The sequence below is a fragment of the Aulostomus chinensis genome, chromosome 19 (assembly GCF_037954235.1).
Source record: "Aulostomus chinensis isolate RoL2024-O1b breed Wild chromosome 19, RoL_Achi_v1.0, whole genome shotgun sequence".
NCBI lineage: Eukaryota > Metazoa > Chordata > Actinopteri > Syngnathiformes > Aulostomidae > Aulostomus > Aulostomus chinensis.
This window is the reverse complement of record NC_141338.1, coordinates 12,461,850-12,473,304: the sequence shown is the minus strand read 5'-3', so window position 1 is coordinate 12,473,304 and position 11,455 is coordinate 12,461,850. Positions and strand designations below refer to the sequence as shown.

The window sequence follows — 11,455 nt, the reverse complement described above, 5'->3', positions numbered from 1 at the left end:
CGAGGAAAGCCAAGGCACATGAAGAACCTATTAGGGGGCCTAGCAGCCAGCAGCAACCCTGGGAGGCCAGCCAACTCACTGTGTGAACAATGGGAACCCAGCTCAACAAAAACATCCTGCAGAAGTGAGAGACTGGGAGGGAGAGAGAGGGAGGGAGGGAGGAAAGGACAAGCGAGCACTAAGCCAGATAGCCCGTTCAGCCTGCCACGATATCAAAACACAGTGGGGATGGTGTTTGGAGAGGCAAACTTTCCCCGGTGTTGCATTTAAAGCGGAGACTTAAAGCTGAGAAATGCATCAGATGAGCGCAGAATGTCCTGAGGTTAACCGCAGTTCAGCAAGCATGTTTAACAGCTACTCTGACAATAGCTTGTCAGAGAGGAGCAGATGTAAAATTGCAGCACGATCATAAGAGAAATCTCTTAAACCACAAAGTCTTTCCATCACATTTGCATCACGCTCTCCTTTACTCAAACAGTTAACCGTCGGTCTACACCCAGAAAATGTCACAACACAAACAGGTCCAACATGTAGAAAGATGTATTGTCACGTCGGTTTTCCCATGACCCTCCCACAGCTGTGCAATATTAGTTGCGACTTTACATTTCCGTGAACGTGAGTGAAAGTTGTCATTTCAAACAGACAGGTGCTGCTGAACAGAAACAGTGGACAAAATCTCCTGTGTTTCAATCCGTGCCGTAAAAAGGAGATTTCAGAAAGAAAAAAAAGAAAAAAAAACAGAGCAGAGACCAAAATGTTACACAATTTAAACACTTCAGGCTTCTAAAGAAGTGCAAGTTTTACCAACATCATTAGAGGCAGGCTTAAAAAGACATATTTCACAAAAAAGAAAAAGTGAAAAAAATAACTAGTGGATCTTTTTTAGATGTGGCCCAGAAGAATATGCAGTTTACATGAAGGAAAAGACTATAAATAGTGAGTGAAAGACGTACTTAAGTGTGCACAGGAATAAAGGCAATAGCAGGTTGTTAGCAGAGAACTGAGCTGTCGTGCAAAGCTGAACTGTTAGAAAGAGAGCACAAGAGAAGAGTGTGTGTTGGAAAGTTTTTGAGTGTGTGTGTGCGTGTATGTGTGTGTGTGTGTGTGTGGGTAACATAAAACCAGCTCTCCCACAACACACAGAGGGGAGGGGACCCTTCTTTAAACTGAGCCTACCCACAATGCACTGGGCTCTTTTATCCCGGCAGTGAAAGGATGAGGCCAGATGAATGACAAAGGGAGAGAATGGGGATCTGGGTTGGGCTCGGCTTGGAAGACAAGGAGGGGAAAGAGAGAGAGAGAGAGAGAGAGAGAGGGTGGTGGTGCTGGGGGAGGTAGTTTCCCAAAACCTTTTCTGTGAAAATTATAGCTGGTGTGTGTACTTGTGTGTGAGATGAGGAAGAAATGTAACATACATACACAAAAATGTTGAGTTTAATGATTTCTTTACTGGCTTGTACACAAACGTACAAAAATAATACAGCACTCATCTCCACATGACGTCACGTCATCATCACAGTGTTACAAATGTTCAAAAACACAATTCAAACACAAACAAATGGAAAAAAAAAAATCAAACATGATGGAACATCTGCATCACTCATGAAAAGTTTCCCTCTTGCTTGAAATGAAGCAAGACCAGAAACACAACTTGGTCCAAAGAAGTCAGCACTTTCTCTTGAAAATTAAAAAAAAAAAAAAAAAAAAAAAAAATCATCTCACTCATGAACACCAATCCGGCGGCTGGCTCATTACGTCATAAATGTTATGACCCTGATAAGCCAAACAACCACACAACCGTGCAATTTTTAATCATGTTACAATGATCTTACCATCAAATGTATTATTCCCCTTTAATAAAAACAGGAAGACAGCACTTCAGAAAAGAAAGTGCCCCAGGATATCATCATCATCATCATCATCATCATCATCAGCGTCGATATATATATCCATATGTATATATACATACACCCAATCACAGAGATACACGCATCTTTGTTAAAAAAAACATCATGTTTTTTCCACAAAGTATAACACACATTAGGACATTATAAACTGGAGCATATATTTTATACAATAGTATTTTGTTGTGTTTGATTTTTTTTTCTATTGAGAAAAAAATTAAAATGTTGACACATAAAAGCCAACTTTTCAACAACAGTCATCAGTGCAATATTCAAATAAAAAAAAGAGAAAAAAAATCAAGTTTAAGACAAGCGATGCATATTTCATTGACCTTGATGATGCGGTGGATCTATCGCTTTAACGTGTGGCGGTTCCAGGTTTAAAATGGGAAGTTCTCAGTCCTGATGACTGGGAAAGCACAGCAACACCAAACTTCATGAGAAGCTCGCTCGCACACACGCGCGCACACACACACACACACACACGCACGCACGCACATACACACCTCTCATGAAGTGAAGCAGTGCTGCTGTGAAGCTTCTATACAACTGTTGGCCATTTGAGCAGTAGGTTTTTTAAAAAAAAAATCATCATTTAAAAAAAAAGAAACATACAAGCAGCATTGATACAAATGTTAGGGTGCCATGACTTTCCAAACGCAGCAGGTAACTTTATGATTTTTTTGTCTTTTTTTTTCTATGACGTCCTGCGATCGCAAGGTTGTTTGTGTTTTTCAAAGTCTTCATCATCCAACAGTAAAAAGGGTCCTGCTCAGTAGTAACTATTCCACAGCCTTGGCTCCTGCAGTTACCCCGTACAAACACTGGGGGTGCACAAGGCTCCTCATATTTGTGCAATAAAACTCCCTGCATTTATAAGTCATGCGATTTCCACTTTTTATATGACTGGAAAAAAAAAGCAAACAGGCTGATGAGGACAGAGAGAGAGAGCAAAGTGGTGGTGGTGGTGGTGTTGAGGAAGGGGGGGGGGGGCAACCATGAGACACCTTGCAGAACTGGTTTGGTTGAAGTGAAAGAAGTAAAGTATCCCGACTACATGATGCAGGAATGGAAGGGAGGGGGGGAAAAGGGGGGGGGGGGTTGCATCTTTTGAGTGATGTCCATCTGTCTGTGAGGCTACAAAAAAAAACACTCCAAAACAGATTGGTGAGAGAGCTGAGAAACTTGAGAATACTTAACAGTCGAGGTAGCTGGCAAAAGGCAACCAAACAAAGTCCTTTGATGGGGGTGGGTGGGTGGTGGTGGTGGTGGTGGGGGGGGGGGGGGTCTTCAAGGGGGAGGTGGGGGTTCTAACTCCACACGGGACAGTTTCTACTACAAGTCTGAAGCAGCTTGACTCACCCTCTTTTGCTTAAGAACCACAACATATTCCAAAAAAAAAAAAGCATCTTCTCAATGTACCTTCATAAATACAAATAAAACAGCCTGCTTTCACAGTGATGACTAGGATGTTAATAAAATACTGAAAGGAGATTATAAAGTGAATTCCAATTTTTTTAAACTTTTACTTTTGATACACAAGCGAAAGCAGCGGTTTTATAACACAATGACCATTGGCAAAGTGGTCGCACTGGCCTGAAAAAAGTTGGACGCCAGCATGGCAAGTTCAGCTCTTCTTTTTTTTTCCTTTTTCTTTTTTTTTTTTTACTTAAAAAACAGAAATAAAGTAAAGCTATCGTGTACAGTACTTCACAACACTGAATTTCAATGTTGTTACATAATGATTACACATCTGGAAAGCGTGTTGGATAGCCATAATGCCGCTCTTTGAGTAAAAAAAATATTTTTTTCTTTTTTCTTTAAAAACAGACCTCTGGTAACCAACAGAGGGCAACCCTTCTCTTGTTCATGTGTCTTTCCCTTTCAAATATTCCAGCATGCAGCCATGTAGCATCAAGTGCCATGTTTCATATACAAATAACTTAAAAAAGAGGGTTCTTTCTTTCTTTTTCTGTTTTTTTTTTTTAAACAAGTGAACAATGATGAGCAACAGGTCAAATCTGCGTCCATACAAAGACACTATTCTACTGAGGATGGGAGGTCATGTATTGAAACTGGGCCATCTGCACTGTGGAGACCAAACACACACACACACACACACACACACACACGCGCACACACACACATCTGAGACTTTTCTATGGTGGACGACATGATCTAGTATAGACATTCAAAAGGAAAGCTTTAGTACCAAACTCACCGAAGTGGAAGTTTCTTTTGTGAAAGGTTCATGTAGGTGTGGGTGAAGTGCAGAGAGGGCCCCGTTTGGTTTACCGTGAGGGAGGATTATTGTGCAGGACTAGGTTTTATTTCCTTTTAATTTGGCACAACTATAATGGCAGTTTTGTTTTGTTTTGTTTTGCAAGGCTTTCCCGTGTGTTGCAGGTTTATTTTCTACTTCTTGTTTCGTTTTGTTTTTTACCTGACAGCAGAGACAGATCACCGGGCGCCAGACGAGTACTTGGCCTTGGTGATGAGGTATAGCACAATGTCTTGGTGGCCCCCGAAGGCGGCGATGTGTAAAGCGCTCCACCCTTCCCTGTTGGCGAGCCGGATATCTGCACCAAACTTCACCAACAGTTTTACCAGCTCCAAGTTACCGTCAATGACGGACTGGTGGAGCGCTGTCTGTCCCTCCGGTCCAAATGAGTTGACGTTGAACTCGCAGTTTGTCATGTTCTGCAGCAGCGAGTGGAGCTCCTTGGTGTTACCCTTCTTCACCGCCTCCTGGAACACCCTCTGCGGCGCGGAGCATGTCGACACATCCGCCTGGCTCATGGTTGCAGCTCGCTGGAGGGTGGAGAACCAGTAATCCTGCCTGGCTTCTAAAGCTGATAATAGCGTCTCTGGTCTGTCACAATGCCACAGCTACACTGGATTAGAACCAGCTATTAAGGCACTTTAAAGTACTAGACGATCACTGTGTATATCCCAAAAAGGACGAGTGAGGAAATAACACACTTGGTGTGCAAAAAAACAAAAAAAATGTTAATATGTGAGAGATCCTAAGATCCCTACAACATCAAGGGCGATCCAGGAGTGTCTAGATGTAGTCCCCCCCGTGTAGCAGCAGAAGCAGCAGCAGCAGCAGCAGGTCACCTAACTCGAGGAAAGGACCACTCTCTCCCCAGCGCAGCCCCCCTTGTTGCTGGATCCCTGCAGGTTTTCCTTGAATGGTCCGACCTGTTTCCCGGCTCCTGGCTATATGTCGCTGCTCATGTAACCAGGGGTTCTGGGAAAGATAAAGAGAACATAAATCCACGTGAACCCCGGCTCCTCGCCATCGTTAGAGGACCCGCATTCCGTCACATCCAAGAGTGCGCACAACTTTACGCACGGATACCTTAGCCACTACACAGGTCTGGAACTGTACTTCGCTGCAGGTTTGCGACTTACCTGTGAGAGATGGACAGATGGACGGGTCCGTAGCGACGAAAGCGATAGAATCCACCGTGTGGCCCGGTCTGTGTCCTCCGCGCGGTCCGTGTGAGTCTCTGCCTAGCTGCGCTCTGGGGGAATATTTTACGCGTCCTTTATTTGCATGACAATACCTTCCCAAAGAATCAAATGTGGAGGAATGGGTGGAAACCCAGGGAGGTTATAGGCTGGCTCGGTGAGGGGGAGGGATCAGGACCTGTGAATGTGAAGGGAGGAGCATGGTCTTCCGAGGGGGGAGCCAAATGTTAGTGCAGAGATATGAAGCAACCCGCCTGTAGCAGTATGATGGTGAGTTCTATATCCGATCTCCTGGAGCTGACCCCAGGAAGCGGAGCCGAGGCTGACAAAGCTGTAAAGCGCATGTTGTAAAGGATCATCCAGTGGATTATTATCGGCAGGAACTTGGAACAAAACGTCAATCAAGTATTCTTATTCACAAGGATGTAAATAGAGTTGCATCAGCGAAGAGCTTACTCACACTTTGAATAAAGTTAAGCTCACTCTGTTAGCTAAAGGACTGTTTTTTTGGTTATAAAATATGTACTGGACTTTTGTTTCACTCTCACAGCAGGTGAAACTTGTCAAACGATACATCTGATGTGCAATAATAAATGCTATTTCGTGGTAAATAGAGGCTGTAAAAAGGTGTTAATGACAGTTATCAAGGAGGAGGGCGGAGTTAGCAGGTGGCGCAAACTTTCTCTGCAAAACCTGAGAAAATCTGCATTCATCCATCCATCCATCCATTCACTCATTCACTCACTCACTCACTCGCGACTCACAATTATCTGCAAGGATTTCATGGATGTGTTCTAAAAACTGAAGCCCATATTTGAAAGTTTTATTATTTCAAATTTTATCTCTCGTGTGCATGTGTGTGTGAGCTTCCATAAAGTGAAGCAAACGGGAACATAAATGAGAGGAGGAAGAGGGGGAGGAGGAGGAGGAGGAGGAGATTACATGCGGCGTCTTAAATCATAAACTGCGGATATATTCCAGTTGTTTTGAAATGACTAGACTGTGGGACTTCAAATAACAAAAGCCCCTGCGCTACTTCCTTTTTGCAAGTGAAAAGAGGTGACGCTGTGCGCAGATTGACACGCCGCTCAACAGCCCCCGCCACCGTGGGAACTAGGCGCCTGTGTGTGTGTGTGTGTGTGTGTGTGTGTGTGTGTGTGTGTGTGTGTGTGTGATATTGATAGACTGAAATACAGTTAGACAGAAAGAATGCGTGTGAAGGTGACAGAGATGGACGGATAGATAGAAACTGGTGGAAACCGCACCGGAGGTGACTGCAGCCTCCCTCGGACCGTTTGCTCCGTTTGGCGCCCTCATATTTCATCTGTGTAACACTTCTAACCGCTCGTTCAAACACGTCCTCTTTTTTTTCCCACACTCGGAACGCTACATTTGGCGCACATTTGCGGCTGTATCGGTGTGCTGAGAGTCGAGACAGCAACTTTAGACGACAACTAATAGGTTACGAGCGGATTTCCGCACTCTGATTAGAACACATTTAATTTATTGCTGATGCAGGTGCAGGGGGAGCATTTGGATGAAGGCATGTGTGTAACCCCGTGGACAAACTTTATTTTAACAGGTAAACCACAGTTTTAAATCCGTGGAGTTACTAAATCACAGCCTACAGACGTATAGGGGACCTGGAATAAGTTCTCCAACAGTAACCTGAACCTTTATAGAACATTTTAGGATGTTCTTAGACCATCATAATCTGGTCAACAAACTCCTGCAGCTCAAAGTTGTAGTGCATCTGTTAAGTGTTATGTTGTAGCATATCATGCACTACTGTCAACAACAAATTTCCCGTATGGGACAATAAAGTTTATCCTATCCTAAAGTTCCCTAAATGACGTTATATTTATATCTTTCTATTGAAATGATGGCAATAAAAAGTCAAAATGTAGCGAGAAGAAAGTCAAACCTGTGAGACAAAATGATGAAGAAATGATTGTGTGCATTCACACCGGGGCTGAGGTCCATCGGTCTACATAATTTAGACTTTGTATTTTCTAATTTTTTTTCTCACAATTGAACTTATGTATAATATTACTTTCTGTCTCCTAATTTTGACTCTGTAAGTCATATTTTTCTTAATTTAAAAAAAAAAATGTAACAAAAAGTTTCCCTTTAGGACTTTTTAGGAGGAAAACTTCCCCGGCTATAGTTGCACATTCTGAGAACATCTCTAACTTTATTTGGCAGACGTTTGGAGAACATTCAGGGTGTTCTATGGACATTTTGAGGATTGTATTAAGATGTTCCCTCCAGTTCTCCACACTCTTCCCAGTACATTTGTAGAACCTAAAGTGAAATAACAGGAAGATTTTGGGGGTCAAACAACAACATTGTTGTCTGTGGTTCTAGTTATGTTCTTGCGTCACCTTCCTGGAACACTTGCACTTTCTAGGAACTTTCATGGCAACCAAGAGGGAACATCCTTTGAACGTACCCTTAAATAATCTCAGAACATCCTTGGAACCTTTTAAGAACTTCATGCCCGTCCAGGTCATCTACTGGCGGTGACCATGGCGACGGGATGTCTACTTCAACATGCTGTGTATGACGCTTGTAAAGAAACTTCCTGATGGTTTTATGCAACTTTGCTAAAGGCTGCTTGTTTGTCAGAGGTCATGATCTCTGTGGCAAAGTTCGTTAGTGTTTTAACTTCAAGGCTGAATCAGGCTTCATCGATCATGGATTTTAAAAGCTGGTTTGTTATTTTGTTGAGGTGGAGTTTCAATTTTGGCCAGAAGCTTAGAAATGTTTACTTTAGTAAGGTTAAAGAAACCTGATGCCTACATATCGTTCACGCGTCATTTCTCCAGTTCATGAACAGATGTTGCTGTGGTTATACACACACATGCTGATCTAAAAACCCAGTTTAACTGAGCAACTACTCAGGGAGTTCAAGCTTAATGTGACTGTCATCGGTCTGAAACAAACACTTAATGTGGTGAGGTATTGAACCCGCTTCCTAACTTCACTCAGACATAAATGGTCAATGGGCTAAAAAATTCCTGGGTCCGACGGTGATTCATCTGAACACTTTGAGGTGCATCTGCAGGTGAGTGGGTGCTGCCTGTTTGTTCTTCTGATCCGCAGCTGCAAATGCTCCAAAACAAAGACTGCGGCTCTGACTCATTCAGAGAAATGCAGTGAATGCCTAACTCAGACCTTTTGATGTAGACGACAGACACAGATGTGTGTTGCTCTTATCTTATAGCGCAGCACTGACCTGAGCGGGTACACCGGGGTTTGTAGTGTAAAACGGTCCCAGTATGGTCCGTGATTTACCTCCTGATGTACAGTTCAGAATCCAATAGTATTTTCAGGATCAACATATATATATATATATGTGTGTGTGTGTGTGTGTGTGTGAGTGTGTGTGTATACACGTGTGCATGTGTGTTTTCTCATGGGATGGAGAATTGCACAGAACACATTGTGGACAATCAGGAACATCTGTCCGCTATCAGAACGTTGGCTGCAGAACGTCTGGACACTTGGAAAACATTTACACAGACCGCAGGATTAAAAAACTTCTCTTACTGGATGAGTTTCTCCCCCTAAATGTTTCTGAGAAGCAGCCAAAACCAGAGAAAATCATTGAGACTGTTGGATATCATACAGATAAACTAGTTTCTGCAGCTCTGTAAACAATAAATCAGTTACTCTTTGATTCAGAAGGGCCCGATTATTATCACATTACAGAAATATTCAATGAGAAAAGAGGAAGAGGACAGATTCCATGTTGGGAGTTCAAATAATCAAAAGAGGGAGGAAAGGAAATAGATGTATTTTCAAAAGGTGGGATTTCAGATGTGTTTTTTTGTTTGTTTCTCTATAAGGTGATTCGATCAACACATGAGGTGTGATAGGGACGATGGCATCGGTCCATCTGATGAACAGCTCTCATGCTTTCTTCGTCATAAACAGCAGTTGATGAGGACACAGTGTGATAAATATATTGTTTATGGGTTTTAACTGCTCTAGAAAGCATTAGTTAGATATTAAGATATCATCACAAGTAAGCATGTATGATAATATCGTACGGGCAGGTATTGGTCCTTCAAAAAAATACCGCTATCTTTAGGGAATCCGAGGGTTAAATATGACTTAGGAACAGAGGGAAACACACATCTTTGTTAGAATCAGATCTCTGTTCTACGATTGTGTTAACTAACGTGAAGCCAGCGCAGCAGCAGGGTTGGGGGTTGGAGGGGGGAGGTGGGGAGTGGCGGGGGAGCTTCCTTGGACCGACCGGGATAGCTCGGTGCGCAGGGCCGAGGTTTGGCGCCGAGACTCGGGGCAGCTGGGGCCGTACAAGACGGGAGGAGCCTCGGAAATGTGAGCGCAGAGAAAGAGGAGAGTCCAGACAGGAAAACTCACAAGGCGGACACAGGAGGAAACACACATTTAAAACTGTCATGTAAAAATGTCGGTAGTTCTTTTTTATTATTATTATTTCTGTCATGACGCTTTGGCTACATTCCTGTTAGAGAGGCTGCTGAACTACAGCGTGTATGAGAGAGAGAGAGGGAGAGAGAAAGCGAGAGGGAGATGTGACGTTTTACCGGAGGGGGAGGGGCCTGTGCGTTCAATTCATCCCGGGCACCACGTGTCCTCGGAGCGTGGGAAAGAGGCGAGCTTTTCTTCCCAGCAAAGAAAGAGCAAGGATCAAATAACATGGTGCTGCTGCAGAAAGATCGCGCTCTGCTCTGCAGCTCTGCAGAGAGAGAGGCAGGGCTGCGACCACCCGGACAAGGACGGGACGAGGCAGACACAGAGGGGCTTGTTAATGGGCAGCGAGGGTGTCAACGTCATTCAGAGTAATTACACGACTTTAGATGAGTTTATAGATTATTATTCGGTCTGGGCGCATGGCTAAGTGCCAGGATATTTTTGATGTATTCCAGGATGTGTTGGAGAAAATAGGTCATGATACACACAAGGAAAACAGTAGGAACTTTACTCACCATCAGTTTCCTGACAGATTTGTGTTCTGTTTCACAGCCTCCAGACAAGAGGGTGCTCTCTCTCTCTCTCTCTCTCTCCCTCTCTCTCTCTCTTCCAGTAAGGACCCTCCTCTGCTCGTCACTCTAGTCACACTGATCAACTCTTCACATCTGAAAATCGAACTGAATTTCAAATCAAACTCGATCATTTCCGTTGATTTAAACCTTAAATCAGCAGTTGAAATACTGTATTTATTAGAAATTGTTTTCACTGTTTTTCTAATCCCACTTTCTACAGTCATGATAAAGTACCATGTTCATGTTTGTGTGTGTGTGTGTTTTGGTAGATATTCCATACGCTGATATTTTAGATTGGATTTGGCCTACAGCAGATATTGTGTCGATGTTGGCTCTGTATAAATACACTTATACTCTTCACATTTTGTAGAAAACTAAAAAAAAAACCCACACATATAAACACTGAGTTCAAAAAAGTGGTAGTCGGTGTTGTGGAGAAATTAAAATACACACCCCAGGTAACTTGGCAGAAAACTCAGCCAAAACAAATGTGAACAAAAAAAACAAAAACACACAAAAAAACATTTTATTCACTTTGTGAAATGGAACCCCCCCCCCCCAAAAAAATCAGGTCTCTTCCTAAGCCCATGCTGCGCCCCTCCCCCCCAAGTTTGGTGAAAATTGACATCATTGTTTTCTCGTACTCCTCCTGACTGACAAAGTAAATCATGTAGCTGGTCGTCAGACCAAAAAGAGCCTCAACTCCAGTCTCCTCGACCTTAAAGGGTTAGTTAGCCATTGATAGTAGCATCAGGTTCAACTCCTAATGACACAGTTGAGAGCATAAAGTCACATCATCTTCATCGTCGTCACCACAGGATGCTCCTCATAAGTCCTGACTGAGACTAATCCACATGATCTCCTTTGTCCAGGACAGTTTCTAGTCGGAGACTTTCCCATGTGGGAGCAACAGGTTCAAATCCAGAGTACCAAAACCCCCCCGGCACTAACAATGTACAGTGAACTTCACATTCAAAAGCCGCAGACGCCCACTTTTGTTGAGCAATTCTTCAGGAGTGACAATACTTTGAATTTCCC

At 43.2% G+C, this 11,455-nt stretch overlaps 1 protein-coding gene across 1 annotated transcript; it reads right to left on the bottom strand.

Moving 5' to 3' along the window:
- Window positions 1–1,297: 1,297 nt before the first annotated feature.
- Window positions 1,298–10,375, bottom strand: nrarpa (NOTCH regulated ankyrin repeat protein a). The gene is made up of 3 exons (XM_086188055.1): window positions 10,361–10,375; window positions 5,322–5,434; window positions 1,298–5,157 (listed from the first exon to the last, which is right to left on the bottom strand). The coding sequence occupies exon 3, from the start codon at window positions 4,701–4,703 to the stop codon at window positions 4,365–4,367; it is 339 nt and encodes a 112-aa protein (XP_086044181.1). The 5' UTR covers window positions 4,704–5,157; window positions 5,322–5,434; window positions 10,361–10,375; the 3' UTR covers window positions 1,298–4,364.
- Between the last annotated feature and the right edge of the window lie 1,080 nt (window positions 10,376–11,455).

Coding starts and splice junctions, on each gene's coding strand:
- nrarpa (XM_086188055.1), bottom strand. CDS start 4,703: ATGAGCCAGGCGGATGTGTCGACATGCTCCGCGCCGCAGAGGGTGTTC.